The sequence below is a fragment of the Delphinus delphis genome, chromosome 20 (assembly GCF_949987515.2).
Source record: "Delphinus delphis chromosome 20, mDelDel1.2, whole genome shotgun sequence".
Taxonomy (NCBI): Eukaryota; Metazoa; Chordata; class Mammalia; order Artiodactyla; family Delphinidae; genus Delphinus; species Delphinus delphis.
Genome location: NC_082702.1, coordinates 43,881,706 through 43,899,510, shown reverse-complemented (window position 1 = coordinate 43,899,510; position 17,805 = coordinate 43,881,706). Strand labels below are relative to the sequence as shown.

Sequence of the window (17,805 nt, the reverse complement as noted above, 5' to 3'; positions counted from 1 at the left end):
CCATTACTGCCTCAGAACTTGAGTCTCTCAAGCTCGGCGGCCATGACCACGCAAAGCAGCTCTGTGGTGATGATCTGGATACCACATGTGCTCCTCTCAGCCAAGTCAAGCATGCAGAGTTGACGGAAACGTAGGAAGAAAATATCATCCGAACAGGCGCAGTACCTTCCTAACAAGTAAACAAGTCTCACATGTAACAAGGGAAATGTGGAGTTCTGCTCTGATGCTGAAAATCTTCAGGTTCAAGCAATTCTCACATATGACGATAGAAACAGAAGAGCTCCATGCCGGTACTAAGAATCTTCACGCTTAAGCCATTCCAAAACAACTTAGTTGATGAAAAGTAAGGGCCTCAAATGACTCTGCTCATCCATTCATTTGACCATCATTCACTAAACTTTGTACAAGGTCCCCATGCTGCACGCTTGTGAGACAGCAAGACCGGGTCCCTGTGTCCAAGAAGCTCACATCCAGAATAATTAACCTTCTGGAGATCATAAACTCATTAGAAAATCTGATGAAAGTTGCAGCCTCCTAGAGAAAATACTTTTAAAACAAACTATCGTAGATAATTTCAGGAAATCACAGGCTCCCTCGAGGGAAATTCTGGGATTCAAGTTAATTGCCCTTGAACTACTAGGAAAGGTGACGTGGGTTTGTAAATACCTAGTTCCTACCTCCTGTTCAGTTCACCATTATTTTGGATTATGACTTAACGCATTTCAAGTTTCTATGAGGTGAGTGGGCCCGAAAGCCCCAAGGACACACCTTATAAAACCCAGAGTTTTAGATGTGGGTCTGGTCCCCACTGTGACATCTGGGAGGGGCCGCTGATGTTGACTCTTTTTCGATAGAAGAAGCTGGAATTATAAGGAGCCCTCCCCACTCCTTGCTTTCTCTGGGTCATGGATATGAAATGACCAAATACCACAACTTGAGCAGCCAAGGGGTGTATACACTTTGCTGAATTCTGAACGGGACTGCTCATGCAAATTCACCTCTCAAGGCCACCCTGTCTGAGGTTAGAGCAATGCAACCAACAAGTTCCACATGCTGGAAAGCAAAGGTACTTTCTTAGAGCGAGTACTGAACTTGGTTTCTCTGAGACCTTCATCCCCACAGCCTTGGCATTGCTCACCTGAGTAGAGCTTCTTTCTGAAAGGCTCTCTATTCCAAGTGAAAGTACACATTTGCCAAAACCTAGACTCCCAAGGAGACTCAAGCCCTTCATATTTCAGTAAAAAAAATCAAGAGAATGAAGAAACTCAGGTGGAGGGAAAAAAAGAGGGAAAAAGCCTCAGACACAGGCCTTCCTGGCACAGACCTGGCCGGTCTCTACACCTTGTGAATGAGGCATTGGTCCTGTTCAAAAAACAAGCATGGAGTTAAAAGCCAACCGCTTCCAGAACTGAGCATTCTAGCTAGTGGGGGACCCAAAGTCGACGGCGCCAGTGAGGGTCTGGCTGCTCACTTCCTCCCCTGACCTCGATGGCTGCCAGCTGGTCTCTGCACATCTGCAGCCAGCAAGCCCGGCAACTCACGGCAGCAGAGAGAGCTTCAGAGGTTTTTCCCTCCTTCCCTTTACTACCTTCCAAATGTGCCAGGCTGGGCGCTGGACCACGGAGTCGAGAGGGCTGTTTCTCTCTTTGTCTCGTTTCCCTTCTAAAATGTCTTCCTATGTCGTTGTCTATCTTTTTTGTTGTTTTTTTTTAAACCTAAAACCCAAGAGGAAGAATTGTAGGGCCATATTAACAATTCATATGGGCCAGAAACAAATGCAGCCCTGAACCAGATTTTAAAATCTAAGAATGAGAAAGACTGAAAAAGGAGGTAGGTGGGAGAACAGGAAACATATGAACAGTTCACACACGCGCGCGCACACACACACACACACACACACACACACAGTGAGTGAGGGAGAAAAAAGCTGAGAAGGGGACTGAATTGGAGAGAAAAGCTTCATTAGACTTGGAGAGGCAAGCAGTGGCAGTATACCAAGGTCACTTTTAATTTAGACCATCTAATTGGCAAACAGGCTCCAAATGGCTATCACCTCACAGGGCTTGGAATTAATGAAGCCCGATTATTTTCATTACCCTCCTCTGAGATGGAGACAAAGTGAGAGCTGGTACCCAAGTGGGTGCCACAGCCTCAGGGCCGCTGGCCACCCGAGAGCCCCCAGTGCAGGGGGGCCAAGCAGCCAGCCTGATCTGGAGACTCGGATGCACAGGCACACGACGAGCAGAGACAGACGCTGACCGAAAACATCACAGGAGACAGACAGCTGGGGCGGGCTGGGGGTGGAGGGGACCTGCAGGCAGTGCAGGTCCAGGGGCAGCCAAGGGGAATCTGTGCGTGGACAAAACGTACAGAATAACTAAGGGAGTGAAGACGAAGGGCTAGAGAAAGAGGTGTTCCTGGGCTGCTCCAGAGCCAACCCCCTTCTCTGCCATGAGGTCATACTCTGTTAAGTGACTGGGGAACAAAGACAGTTTCCCCATATTAGTGCTCCGGGATCCCAGTGGTGTGTCCTGCCACTTAGAAGGACAGTGATCAATTAGAATAATTTAAGACTACTGATATGCATTGTAGGTGGTCTTTCCCATTCTCATTTAGGGGCCAGAAACCTGTCCCCTATGCCCTCAACCCTCCTCGCCTAAAACTGTGAGACAAAGGAGGGCACGAGCAGCAGCCCCTAAATCCCCACCACCAGTTCGGAATCTCGGACTTCTCGGTAAATAGGTGAGAATTCTATGGAACTGACATCGGGGGCGGGTCGCTCAGTTGGGTCTGGAGGGGCACCTGTCTCACCGCCTTAAGCTTTATAGATTTCCGTCTTTCATATGACGTGTGTAAAGACACCGTTTGGAGCTCTGTTTCCAATAGGCCGAGCAGAATGAAGTGGTATGGGTGCAGTTTCCATAGCGGAGGGCCAGAGCTGCAATTGTTCCCAGTGGAGAATATTTTTCAAGCCCCTTCATCGGTAAAAAGAAGGGGGCCCATGGAAGACACAGATATGAGATGCAGAGCATAAGCAAGCAACTGTTACCATAGCAACAGACATATTAGACACTGCAGGTTCCTGAAAGCTGTCTGATAAGGTATTATTAAATGAAGCCTCCTCAAAACACTCTCCATTTACAACTGAACGGAAAGGCATTGTAGAGAAAGTAATCTATTTCCATTTATCAGGGTGGAATTTACTTTTAGAGAGACTGAAACCCAATTCAAGCCAGATCCTGGGCCCTTGGACCCAAACAGCAAAAAGTATTTCCCAGAATTTATAGCTTTAGCTACCCTGGACATACCCCGTGTCTGCCAGGAGCTGTCTGTTTGGTGGATCTTGCCAGGCTCTCCTAGTTTGCAGCCAAAGGCAGTGAACTCAGTCAATCTGGCAAGGAAGAAGATTCACTCCTCTCACTGCCATTCATCCCAGCCACTCAAGGATAAAGCAGACATAACTTTCTCCTCTTGGAGGATGAATGACTGAACACTGACCATTCCTTAATGATATGGTTTAGGAAATGCAGCTCTGATTTGAGGGGCATTTCTCAGAGTTTCCTGCTCTAGTTGGCCAGGAACAAACAGATGTATCATCAGAAAGCCTAACCAATACTTTCCCTTGGCCAATTTTCTAATAAAATTGCTGTAAAATATCCTCCAGGGGCATGATTCTAACCACAGGTTCATTATAAACACTTAGTTGTAAAACAATTGCGAATTTCATATTAACACCAAACTTTTCAGAGGAAGGACAATGGCAACTATTTAATTTGTCAGGGCAGAGACCAAGATCAGCAGTCCAGTCCTCAAATAGGATGCTGGGCTCACCCCAAGGTATGGCCACAAACGCCCCTCTAACCCTGGTTGCTCATCTTTTCCTGCTGATGCTGCTAAAGGGTCGAGGTGGAGTTGCTTCATTTAGCTCAATGCAAACCATCCTCATGACTTGAGAAACCAATTCAATACTGACAGCCATGCAGTAACTCCATCTTCTCATGCAAAGACAGGGTACCAAATCATCCTTATATACGCCTTTAAATCGAGTGTAAAACCCTTATGATTACATTTCCCACAACTTTCAACTGTTACTTCTGAATCCATTAACTTTCTCTTGTTGCTAGCAAATGAACTTCCTATAGTCAGCACATTTCCCACAATTTGCACATTTTTTTCAGAAATATTTAGAAAACATCTCCATTGTCTGCTATGGGCAAATGAAGTAGGTACACAGGGGTTCCTGTACAAGGTGCCAAGCACAGCCCCTTTAGGGAGTGTGCTTCTCCTCCGTAATTATGTTCTTAGGGAGTCTTCTCAAATAGGGTTTATTAACCTGTTTCCATGGATGGATTTTAGGGTATCCTTATGCTCTCTGGCATTGTACACACAATTTTGAACATGGAGAATATTTGAAAGAGTTCTTAATAGTAGTTGTCAAACTTTAGTGTGCACAGAATACCCAGTAAGGCTACTGAACCGTTTTCACCAGCGTCTCCAAAAAAAAGGTTGAGAATCACTGCTTGAGTGGGTAACACCCAGAAATATCTTAGGGATTGGTACCCAAGCAAACACAGCAGTAACATCCTCCTCTCAAAGACTCTGTTGATAAATGAAGAAGATTCATAATGACCACCAGACTTGCTACTTTGAATGTACCATACTGTTGCTGTTATAAAAGTATGACAAACAATGGATATTTGAAATGTAATTTATATAGTAGTCCCTAGGGATGTATAAATGAAACTTACTGTCTGATGTAAACCAATCATACAGATTACTACAGGCTCACATTTCCTAGACCAGACTGATATTAAACAGGAGAAATAATCACCAGAGCAGAAGGACGATGTATTGAAAATGCCACCCTCCCCACATCTCTTCCTGTTTCTTCAGGCTCCCATGGTTCCAGGCCATCTGTGGGAAGTATGATGAGGCCTGAGGAAAATCCCCCTTGTTACTTCCAAGGCTGGAGAGAATTCCAGGGGAATTTGTAACAGAAACCCACCCATCCACAAAAGGAAGTTTCCACTTAGAACCTTTCAACCATGTTCACCAGTCTGTCTATTTGAAAATACCCATGGAAAGTGCATTTACACTTGAAATGAAACTCATGCTAGGTCACCTTAGAGCCTGCCATTGGCTGCTAAGGTCCTCTTGACGCATCATCAAATGTATGTTCCTCACAACTAAACATCATTTACAATGTTATTCATTAATTTTGCGTAACCAAGTGGAATGGGAAATGCCTAGAGGTTACACATCTGTGACCTGCATGGGAATCTTCACACGAAAAGGCAATCAAATTAACTTATTACTCCACTGTTGAAGGAAGTTAGAGGTGAGAATTTTTCTCTTTGGGGGTTTTTCCTCTAGTGATCAGGAAAGGGCTTTCCAGCAGCCCAAGCATACACAGAATGCAGGATACTGGTATCGCCTGTAGACGTTTGAAAAGTTTTCTCATTACATTAGATTTAAATCCTTATACTAATCTTTTGGGCCATGTTTACAGTGGCCACTTAGAGCCATGCCCCGCAGGTGTAGCAACATCATGCTCAAAATGCAAAGCCCTTGTTCATGACTCGCCACGTGCTACCCAACTGAGCACCTTCCTGCTTTGAGAATGAAAGCATCCACTTGAGAAACTCCCACGTCACAGGGCTACATTCTGCGAGTTTGCCACTTGCAGGGGCATCAAGTCAGCTAACCTCTCTGAGCCTCAGTTTCCTCAGCCGTCAATGTAAACGTGTCAAACTCTTTAAATAAAACAGAGTGGTTGTGAGGATGAAATGAGACATAATGAATTTAAGAGCAACCTAGAAGATGACCTGCTCAGTAAAGGTTTGGAGAATCTGAATAACAACTTCTTCATGTAAATGGTTAGCTACTCTAGGCCTCTGCGTCCTGAGGGGAGAGAGGAATGATAAGGCACGTTGAGAAATGCATATGTATTCAGCCCTTTAGGCCACAGTCAGGCCAAGTCTAAGGTGAACAAAGGTCACAGAACTATCTTTGACATTTCCAACTCTGCACTGGCTCTCGCATCCAGCAACAGAGTCCTGTCCATGTTGCTGCATCACCTTTGACCGCTGGGGAAAGAAAAGCCCCGAGGTCCTGCTCCCAGCTGCCTTACCGTCATGATGAGCTTCTCCACGCAGTCGGGCGCCACGCTGTGGAGGTGGGTGAGGTGCAGCTGGAGGTGGATCTTGTTGTTGAGCATGTCCTGGCACAGGGGGCAGCGGAGCATGGGCTGCACCGAGTGCTGCGTCATGGCGTGCACCCGCAGCCGGTTGACATCGGCGTTGCTGTACTTGCAGTAGGGACACTGGTACATCTGTGGGGAACACACAGCCACCCCTCCGGCTGAATCTTCAGTTCCCACCGCAACTGTGTCCGCCCCAAGCCCGCCCACCCGAGACTCCACTCCCCCCCTTCCCCCCAGTTATGTGAAACACTCCCCCACCAGCACAGCCCCTTCTGGCCTCACCTGCTCCGGTTTGGTCTCCTCTGATGTTTTTGGTCGCTTTGAAGAGAGAGGAGACTCTGAGCTACCTGGGAAGGAGATGCGTTTGGAGGTTGCAGGAGAATCTGTCAGCTCCTTCTCTGCTTGGCTTGATGATGCTGGAAGAAAAAGCAGAAGATGTAATACAGCAGCCAGACCAGGCCAGCTCCCAGAGGGTTTGCGTTGGGTGAAAATCAACATTCATTTATAGCACAGGATTTTCTTGAAACACCAAAATTAAAGTAGGATGAGCATCCGGACTGATTTATCAGGCATGCTAGAAAAGAAGCAAGTGTTTCTTTTTGTCCCCCATGAATTTCTGTCACTACACAACTTTAACAACTGAACACTAAGAAAAAAAGGTACAGAAATGGACTAAAAGGCTCTGAGTTGGATTAAGCTACATTCAGTCTATTCTGACCTCCCCCAATCAAGACACAATCTGCTGGCTTATGAGGGTGGGTGGGAAAGTCTCACCAATTGCTTTGCCAACCACGAGTCAACCCAAGTACCAGACAGACTCTGCTTTCATGGATGTAATAGATGATGTGCTTCCAACTTTATTGTCACAGCTCTTGAAATCACAGCACAGCACAGCACATCACAGGAGACATGATAAATGGGACGGACCCGAGAAAGGTTTACACGGATATCTGCATACAAATGCATGCAAAAAAGTCAAGTGTGGCTTCAGCAACTTGCTTCTGGGGAAGAAGTAACTGAAGAGTGGAACTAGATAGGGCGTGACTCCAACTTCTAATCGAGCCAGTGCTCCAGACACAAGAGTTTATTCAGAGTGGGTGGTTCAGAGGGAAAGTGTCCTCTCTGCTTGCCAGAAACATGCCCTCTGCACCCCACTCCACCAAAACAACAAAACACCAACGAGGAAGGAGAGTCACATGAGAGTGAAGCAGCAAGCAGTGAGCGTGGAAGTGTTGGCGGAAGGAGTTCTCTGAAGCATGGAAAGGGATCTGGAAGATTGTGATGAGAAAACAGCTGGGCTGAAAGGGTTTTAACAAGGATGAATAAGCAGGGCTCCTCCAGTATAAACACAAATCTCCAAATGGTCAGATGTGGTCATTCCAAAACCTGGTCAGTATCTTAAGGCTGGCTCTCTCACTTGTTTTGGATGGGAACTCCATTTTTCAGCATTTTGCTACAAGTGGTGAGAAGAAAAATCCTGAAAATGGTAGTGAGACAGTACATACCCACTGCCCTCCCTACCTCACTGAAAAATCATTTGACTCAGCACTGAGGTCACTGGTTTAGAAAGCCTCATGTTTACTCTTCGGTCAAACTGCTTTCTGTCTCATCCAGCCTAGTTCCCTAGCGTGCGTTTCCAGCCTTGAAATCTGTTCTGACATGGATACCCAAGATGCTGTCATTACAGGTGTGTGCTTTAATAAACAGTTGTAAAAAATCAATTTTATTCATTAAAATCGTAAGGCCACACAATAATTTTGGAAAATAAAAATGCAAAATGCAGGAAATATTCCAGGAAGTGGATGCTCTTCCCAGAATGCACATCTTCTGATCTTTAACCCCAGTATCTTGGTAACCTGGTCTACATAAGTTTGTAGAACATCTATTATTTAAAAAGTACAAGGACAAGCATATTACACACGGACCCCTCCTCCTCCCAGCACACATTCATAACAGTACTTTAATCTGTCTCGAATCGACTTCAAACCCATTTTCTTCTTAATGGGAGTTATTCATTTTCACTTGAAAGGTAATACATGACGGCTGGATATTTAATGTGATGGACTGGCTGCCGATTAACTAGGTGCTGTATGTGACATTCTAGTCTGGTTCCCACGGCCCACTTCCCATCTCCCAGCCCCCGGCAGACCTGATCCCGCGAAACCTTGCGTCGCAGGTTTTAGACCTCGGAGTGTGATGGGCCCCCTGCCTGAACACTCCCACAATAGGAGTCTTTTAATTAATGTTTTGGGGATGTAAGATCTTCCTGCCCCCAGAAGGTTTCTTATTCTCCATCGTTTTTCATTTTTGCTTACTGGTTGTCTTCTATATGTTAGCTCTTCTATAGCTTTTCAAAGGCATTCTAAAGATGGGGTGGGTGGAGACGTTAGATGATACTTCAGATGCTTATTTGTTAGAGCCATCCTCCACCTTCCCCATTTCCACCTCCAATCTGTAGGATTAGGTTAGGTTCAGGGCTTACAGTTAGGAAAGAGCTGCTCTCTGCTCCCCCTTCCCCTAGGGGCAAGCCAAGATGCAGATCCTATTCTAAACACCCATCCCCGTCTTTTTGTTAGTCTGCCTGACCTGAAACAACACTTGCTTTTACAGGACCGTGACACTGCCTTGTCAATGCCCTCAACCTGCCTCCTACCCCTCCTCTTCAGAATGATTTTCAACCGTGCAGTTGCTCAGCAGTGTGGATGAACGAGCGCGGAGGCTGAGACCGCCCGACTCATCCACTCCCTGGAAAGCAAACCCGGTGTAACCCAGTGCAGCATTAGCGTCCTCACAGGACCGGAGTCCACCCTCGTCCTTCAAGGCTGAACGCATGATGAATGGTGACGAGGTTGCAGAGGTGAGAATTCTCGTTTCAGAAGCCACTATTCTTTCCCCCTGCATGGAGAGGGGGGACTTCTATTACCTTTTTTTTATTTTTCATACTCTCAAATTGCTCTGTAATTCTAAAGCTTCCTTTGTGAGCTCAAGCTAAGGAGCTGTTCTAAAGCGTTTTAAAAAATAAAATCGGCACTTGCTCACTCATTCCTCTTTCTCTGGAGTAACACAACAGCTCTGCTATGATATGAAATACTGCATCCACTGGTGTAAAAACTTCCGGGGCTCATCTCCCTTCTATCTGGGGCAATCTGCATTTTTATTAGATCAGATCTGTCTAGAAGTGGACATTAGCCACCTGCAGCTCGCTAGGCTTCTTCTCTAAAGATAAGGCCGTGCCTTTCCTATATCGGAGTCTGTTAACACCCAGTTACAATCCCATTGTGCTTCCCTGGGTGATGTGAGGACTGCTCCAAAGAGTTAGGTTAAGGAGGCTGACAGGCCCCTCCTAGCTTGACCCCAGACATTAAAACGTCAATTCCTATGAAAACATGGTACCAGAGATTTTATAAAATTTCTGTAGATGGGTAAACAGTTGCGCAAGTTCTCCATCAGCAGGCTGGAAGAGGGTTTACTACTGACAATGACAGTCTAAGGTTTTCTCAAGCTTCTTCTCTCTGAACTTCAAAAGGGCCAGACTCCCAAAATCAATTCCTACTTTAGTTCTGTCACTAGCATACATTGTAGCCATCAGTAAATGAGGTTGTACGAATACCAAGAGGGAAAGTACTGTGGTTTTCTTTTTTGAAGACTTTTCGAAACTCTGACTTAAATTCCAAGAGCGATGTCACAGTCTAGAAAACATTATTACTTTTTAAAATTAATTACTGATCAGTTTAAGGCCTTTACGACGTCACAGTAGTGAAACACAAATAGATGCACTCCAGAGACAAGCCATAGTTTAAACAGTGCCTGGAACCACTGGATTATACTGGTAACAACTTCAAGGGTAACTACCTGTAGTGGCTTTTACAATAATGACAAAATGAACTGGAAACAATCTAGATATTTTACAACAGGGCACGGTTAAGTAAACAATGGTACCGCCACTCTATTGAGTATCAGATGACATTACATATGATAGCTATGAAGCAATATGGAAAAATCCTTGAGAAGGTTAATCAGAAAAAAATAAGATAACATATGCATTATAACATGATACAGCTTTGTAAAAAATAGGTATTAGAAAAAAAGACTGGAAGAAAATGACTGCTGTATTTAGGTGATAGCATCACGGACCATCTCCCCATTTTCTACGTTTGTCATGTAGTTATATTATTTTTAATACTATAATTAAAGAGTTTAGCATTTAAATTCCACTGTCCATGAAAAGGTTGATATTTGGATCCATACTGTGCAAAACATCAGGTGGTATTTTTACTTCGCTGGTTAAAGCAATTTTTCCTCATTTTGGCAGCTATGCCATGTGAAAATATGTGTTAAATCTCAATGAATCTTCCACAGGCAACATGCTGGGCTCCTGGCACTTCAAAGGGTTTAAAAACGTGGCAAGGAATCATGCGAGTGCCATCGATTACATACTCTGTAAAGCGAGGCAAGAGGGATACTGGGGCAATATCGGGGAAATGCAGGGTCAAACCCGAAGCGCAGCCCGACAGGATGTTAGCTGCAGACTCCTCGCCACGCAAACTTTCTAAGGAGTGGACAAACACTTGCTCAACTTGTTAGAAGTTCAGGTTGCCCCACTGAACTCGCTGGTGAGGCAGGAAAAGGACCGGCATGGCCTGGCTATGGAGTACAGAAAATTCGAAGTCAACTTTCTGGGCCAAAAGCCACCATTCCACCTTAAACTGTGATGGGTTGGTCACTATATCTGACGAAGCCAAGTACTGAGAGGCAGACCTGATTCATGACTCTCCATTTCATTGTTCCTCTACATTCCAAGCAGAAGAAATTTCATTTCCAAGGGAAAGACACAGTAGTCAGTGCATGGCTTCCTCAGGAAAAACAAAAATCATTTCTGTGACGTCAACTTCCAGATATCCTTTGTTTTTAACATATTTGCTTGGGGGCATTTAACCTCTAAAAATAATTACTTAAAAATTTTCCCCTCTTGTCATATTAATTAGAGGGAGTAGGGAAGAGAAGAGAGCCAATCTGAAATCATGCAAGTTTTGTTTACAATTTTCAAGAAGAGGTTTTATTATGTTCTAAGCATATAGAATAATTAAAACAAGCCTAGTAAGGTTTCAGGTAAGAGGTGACTAACTGTAAAGAACAGGTTAAGGGGACTTCCCTGGTGGCGCAGTGGTTAAGAATCCGCCTGCCAGTGCAGGGGACACAGGTTCAATCCCTGGTCCAGGAAGATCCCACATGCCACAGAGCAGCTAAGCCCGTGTGCCACAACTACTGAGCCTGCACTCTACAGCCTGCGAGCCACACCTACTGAGCCCACGTGCCGCAACTACTGAAGCCCGTGTGCCTACAGCCCGTGCTCTGCAACAAGAGAAGCCACTGCCATGAGAAGCTCACGCGCCACAACAAGAAGTAGCCCCCGCTCGCCGCAATTAGAGAAAGCCCATGTGCTGCAACAAAGACCCAACGCAGCCAAAAATAAATAAATAAAAAGTAAATTAAAAAAAAGAAGAATAGGTAAGAACAGTATAATTTAGGGGGCTTATCAAGTGGTCAAGTATGGTAGAAACACAGTCTCTTTAACTTCACCTGATAAAACCACTTTTCCTAGAACAAATTCTCACCCAATCCCAATCCTCACTAATAAACTAAAATCTGAGTCACTGAAATTTTGGTGACAGAAAACTTGAGAGCTGTACTTGCAATACCATGTACTGCCAGCAGACTTAATGCCAACACGTGCCTCATTTCTCACCTAGTGATGTGGTCATACAACTCTGAAGCGAGGGAAGGCAGGGAGTTGCTGCCTCCTGAGAAAGAAACCTGAAGAAAACTTGGAAGTGAAGTAGAAATGGAACCTTAAGGTACACAGTTTTTGGCTTTCCCTAATCATTTGCCAAGACATCAACTTCCCTCCATGACAATCGAAAGTACTGGAAGTTTCAGTTCCATGAGCAAAACTGACTTTCTCATCACTCAACACACCATTGGTGCTGTTGGCATGGTGGACATTCTCTGCCACAGGCCCGCCTTTGGCCAGAGTCCTCCCTTGGGGAGATCCTGGGCATGCGCTGAGCTGTCCACGTTACTGGGAAGTTTCTTCTGCGTTTCTTCTCTTCATGGCATAGTGGCCCTTGGAAGTGGTGTTCACCAAGATGCTGACCCCCCTTCCTTCTGGGGACCCCAAGGTGAGCTCACTGAAGGCCCGGGATGCTGCCTGACATGTCATCCTTGTGGAGCGGCCAAAGGCAGCCTCCAGCCCCACTTCTCAACCATCAGACTCTGAGCTAAAGTACCACTGACAGCCCCTCCATCTAAACTTCCATCTCCCAAACCAGCAACATAATGGAGGAGCCAATTAAATGATTATTAATTCATGCTACTTTCCGTAAGCCAGAGGTTCTCATCGCCTTGTGTTCCGTAAACCAGCTTGCCACCTGCCCCAGAAATTTACAGCAATCTTTTATCTCCATTGACTAAGGAGAAAAAAAAAAAAAACGTTCACACAGCTCCATGCTCAGTGCTTGAGTTGGGATAATGACCCCAGCACGATAGTCACAGAAGCTTCACCATATTGGAAAGTGGTCATTCAGCTCATAATGAAAATGAGATGAAAGGGGCAGTGAGCCCTCTCCATAGCCCCTTCCCCTCAGCTTCTCAGAGGCCCGACACTCCCCTCTAGAAAGCAGAAATGCACAGTTTCCAGAGGGTCAATCTGTGCTCTGGACTCGTGATCCTCTGTGATACTGTCACTGAATGTGGAGCCGCTCTTGGCATCTGCTTGCAATTCCCTCCCCAGAGGAGAGGCTAAGATTTCGTACTCGCATCTCCTGCAGAGCTACTGCACTTCAGAAGTGGCCAGAGAGCTGGCTAAATCCTCTCCCTCCCTACGGAAAGAAACAGTTCGTTTAAAGGGTCTGCTCGGCTGCCAACTTGGTCGCTAAACATGCACGGCTCTGCCTCTCACCAAGCACTTAAAGATGATTCAAAGAGGAATCGGGGAGTCTGTGCACGGCGAAGGCGCACCCAATGGGGTCTCTACACCCTTACACACCCAGAGTCCAGCCCCATGAGGGTAAGAACCTTCTATTCAAAACACAGTCCTGGTTTCAGTTAAGTGCAGGCTACACTGCTCCTGCATGTCTCTTGAAAGCATTTTGTAGAAGTACTCAAAAAGGAGAAGAACATGCCTAGGTAGGTAGAGCGAGACACACAGGCCTCATCCACTTACCAGACATGTCTTCCTGTTTCCATGAAGGATTTCAAAGAAAACTTGAGTTATACTACAGATGGGTATTACTGATGCTCGGGGAATGGCTCATTATTTTTCTCCTCCAACTCAAAGATGAACCAGATAGGTCAGCACTTTGAAAATCCAGAAGCTCGTCAGTGTTGTTTCTGTTGTTGTTATTAGTTTGCTTTTTATTTGGAAATATAGATTCACAGGAAGTTGCAAGATTAGTACAGAGAGGTCCGTTTCCCCTTCGCCTAGGTGTTTCTTTTTAACCAGGGTTTAGATAAAGATTGCTGGGTTTCTCAGATGGAGAGATATACCATGTTCTTGGAGTGGAAGGATCAACACTGTGAAAATGACTATAATACCCAAAGCAATCTACAGATTCAATGCAATCCCTATCAAACTACCAATGGCATTTTTCACAGAACTAGAACAAAAGAATTTCACAATTTGTATGGAAACACAAAAGACCCCGAATAGCCAAAGTAAACTTGAGAAAGAAAAACGGAGCTGGAGGATTCAGGTTCCTGGACTTCAGACTATACTACAAAGCTACAGTCATCAAGACAGTATGGCACTGGCACAAAAACAGAAATACAGATCAGTGGAACAGGATAGAAAGCCCAGAGATAAACCCACATACATATGGTCACCTCATTTTTGATAAATGAGGCAAGAATGTACAATGGAGAAAAGACAGCCTCTTCAATAAGTGATGCTGGGAAAACTGGACAGCTACAGGTAAAAGAATGAAATCAGAACACTCCCTAACACCATACACACAAAAAAACTCAAAATGGATTAAAGACCTAAATGTAAGGCCAAGACACTACAAAACTCTTAGAGGAAAATACAGGCAGAACACTCTATGACATAAATCACAGCAAGACCTTTTCTGACCCATCTCCTAGAGAAGTGGAAATGAAAACAAAAAAAAACAAATGGGACCTAATGAAACTTAAAAGCTTTTGCACAGCAAAGGAAAATATAAACCAGACAAAAAGACAACCCTCAGAATGGGGGAAAATATTTGCAAACGAAGCAACAGACAAAGGATTAATCTCCAAAATATATAAGCAGCTCATGCAGCTCAATATCAAAAAAGCAAACAACCCAATCCAAAAATGGGCAGAAGACCTAAATAGACATTTCTCCAAAGAAGATACACAGATTGCCAACAAACACATGAAAGAATGCTCAACATCACTAATTATTAGAGAAATGCAAATCAAACCTACAATGAGGTATCACCTCACACCAGTCAGAATGGCCATCATCAAAAAATCTACAAACAATAAATGCTGGAGAGGGTGTGGAGAAAAGGGAACCCTCTTGCACTGTTGGTGGGAATGTAAATTGATACAGCCACTATGGAGAACAGTATGGAGGTTCCTTAAAAAACTACAAATAGAACTACTATATGACTCAGCAATCCCACTACTGGGCATATACCTTGAGAAAACCATAATTCAAAAAGAGTCATGTACCACAATGTTCACTGCAGCTCTATTTACAATAGCCAGGACATGGAAGCAACCTAAGTGTCCATCAACAGATGAATGGATAAAGAAGATGTGGCACATATATATATAATGGAATATTACTCAGCCACGAAAAGAAGCGAAACTGAGTTATTTGTAGTCAGGGGGATGAACCCAGAATCTGTCATACAGAGTGAAGTAAGTCACAAAGAGAAAAACAAATACCATATGCTAACACATATATATGGAATCTAAAAAAAGAAAAATGGTTATGAAGAACCTAGGGGCAGGACAGGAATAGAGACGCAGATGTAGAGAATGGACTTGAGGACACGGGGAGGGGGAAGGGTAAGCTGGGACCGAAGTGAAAGAGCGTCAAGGACATATATACACTACCAAATTTAAAATAGATAGTGGGAAGCAGCCACATAGCACAGGGAGATCCGTTTGGTGCTTTGTGACCACCTAGAGGGGTGGTATAGGGAGGGTGGGAGGGAGATGCAAGAGGGAGGAGATACGAGGATATATGTATACGTATAGCTGATTCACTTTGTTATAAAGCAGAAACTAACACACCATTGTAAAGCAATTATACTCCAATAAAGATGTTTAAAAAAAAAAAATCCACCTTCCAATGCAGGAGATGCGGGTTCGATCCCTGGTCAGGGAACTAAGATCCCACATGCCACAGGAAAACTAAGCCCGTGCGCTGCAACTAGAGAGAAGCCATCGTACCACAACTAGAGAGGAGCCTGCACGCCACAACAAAAGATCCCACGTGCCACAACTAAGACCCGATGTAGCCAAAAATAAAATAAAACGGGGAGTTTCATACAAAGCAGAAGGACAAGGACCTCCAGATAAGTGGAAAAATCTGGCAACAGGATCTTCATTCCTATGCAGTAGCCGTGGGCTGGAGCCGATGCCCCGTGCCCTCTGGCTTGCCCCACTCTCCCCTGATACTGGGCATTCCTTCATTCCGTCTGCCAGCCTCTATGTGTTACACTTAATTTGGGAGATGGGGCTCGAGGAGGAGACAGGAGCGAAAAGAAGAATCTTAGAGAGGGCAGACGGACTGAAGAGGAGGCTGAGGAAAAGCGAGTAGGAGAAGGAGAGGCATCCACAGGGGCCCAGAGGCTGGAAGCTGATCCCAGGAAGGCTGCCCCAGGAGGAGGCAGGGGCTGTCATCCCAAGAAGAATCAGTAGCTGAACCTGGGAAAGGAAATCCTTGTTTCATTGCCTGAGTTCATTGTCTGCTCCCTGACACAGAGCCCCTAAATCCCCTGAAATTTCCTGGGTGACAGGAGTATCTTTTGTTCCAATGAGGTGACTCTGAGTGGTCACCAGAAAGACCAAGCCGTGGTTAGAAGCTTGGGATCTTCAATCTCACCTCCCACCCTTCAGGAAGGGGAGGGGGTTGGAGACGGAGTTAATGATCCATCATCCCTACTTGATGAAGCCTCCATAAAAATCCCAAAATTTTAAAAAATTCCAGGTTGGCACACCCCAACTCCGTGGGGACGGAGACTCCTGCGCTCAGGATCCTTCCAGACCTTGCCCTATGTGTCTCTTCATCTGACTGTTCATCTGTTATCTTTTATCATACCATTCGTTAAATCATAAGCTGGTAAAAAAAAAAAACAGAACAAAAAAACATTGCTGGGTTTTTGATCACTCTTCATCATGACCACATGTCTCCTCCTCTCCCACTCCTGCAATCCGGGATTCCATCGGCCAAGACCAGGACTCGTGCCTCTTCTACACACTTCTGTCTTTTAGGAAAGCTCAGTTCCCTCCTCACGCAGCGGGGGCTCAGGGCCTTGCCATCCGGTTAAAGGAGACATAAGTCTCAAACTTCACGCACGTCACAGAGGTCAGAGCACCAACATTCTCAAACTCAACTGTGAGTCAGAAATCCCCTGGAAGGCTTGCTAACACACAGAAGGCAGGCCCCACCCCCCTAGCATAGGTCTGATTCAGAGAATCTGCATTTCCAGTGAGTTCCCAGGTGATGCTGGTGGTCTGACCACATTTTGAGAACCGCTGTCAGAGCCAAAGCTTTCTGTAATTGGTAGGAACCATACCACCTTGTGGCTGGACTAGAATTAAATAAGGGGGCCTGCAGGCGTGGGCGGATCTGGCCGTCCACTTTCAAATGACTCTTGCTGAAAATGCTATTCTCATCATCTACACTCGGGGACAAAAGCCAGGCCTGGTCTCAAAGCCCGATGTTTTCCCCCTCAGGCCAAAGGTGAAAGATTAAATATGGCTGTCCCTCAGGGAACCTGCCTCCTCTAAACCAACACAGACACATTTTCAAAGCCAGAAATTCAGAAGGAATAACCTCTACGTGTTCTGTTAGCAGTGTAATCCAGAATAATGACAGACTGCCTTGCTTATGAAAGTCTCGGTCTTTCCACGTGTCCTGGAGAACGTCTGTAAAAAGGACAAACACCTCTGGGCTCTTTCCACTTTGCAGGAAGAGGAAGCCTCTTTTTGGTGCTGGCTTCCCAGGTCTTGGCACCTGCAGGCCACACCAGCCTGAGGCACCCTTTGCTTCGGCCCTGGGAAGAATGCAGAGACCCACACCGGCCCCTGTGTCCGCGAGTCGGCACTCTGGGAATGGGGGGTCAGGCCGTGCTTTCCCGGCGAGCAGCCAGGGTACGACGGTGGGCCCATGCTGAGTGCTGGCTGCCGCCGCTTGTCTGCAGCTTCGGGGAAAAAAGTAGTGCTAAGTCCCACATCAGAGGCATCAATCTGTTGTACTAATTCCTTGTTGAAATATGCATAAGGCTGCTTAACTACACTGATTTGCGCTCCCAAAAGGCCATCCCGCAATTCAGTTTCAAGATACCTTACTCCCTCTGTGTCAGGTTTATGAATGAACCACCAGT

At 45.4% G+C, this 17,805-nt stretch overlaps 1 protein-coding gene and 1 long non-coding RNA gene across 15 annotated transcripts in view; one reads left to right on the top strand and one right to left on the bottom strand.

Moving 5' to 3' along the window:
• Positions 1-17,805, bottom strand: part of ZFHX3 (zinc finger homeobox 3) — a 1,367,978-nt gene that overhangs the window by 15,982 nt on the left and 1,334,191 nt on the right. For all 13 annotated transcript variants that reach the window (XM_059999586.1, XM_059999596.1, XM_059999587.1 and 10 more), the window contains 2 exons: positions 6,485-6,618; positions 6,131-6,331 (listed from right to left, as the gene is read on the bottom strand). In XM_059999586.1, coding sequence (XP_059855569.1) covers positions 6,131-6,331; positions 6,485-6,618 — 335 coding nt within the window. The remainder of the gene's footprint in view (positions 1-6,130; positions 6,332-6,484; positions 6,619-17,805) is intronic.
• LOC132416266 (uncharacterized) overlaps positions 1-17,805 on the top strand; it is a 27,293-nt gene extending 9,488 nt beyond the window's left edge. The window contains exons 3-4 of one of the 2 annotated variants that reach the window (XR_009517524.1): positions 8,813-9,059; positions 17,785-17,805. This is a non-coding gene — a long non-coding RNA (uncharacterized lncRNA). Of the gene's footprint in view, positions 1-8,812; positions 9,315-17,784 lie in introns of those variants that run through there. The other variant, XR_009517523.1, reaches the window with a different exon arrangement.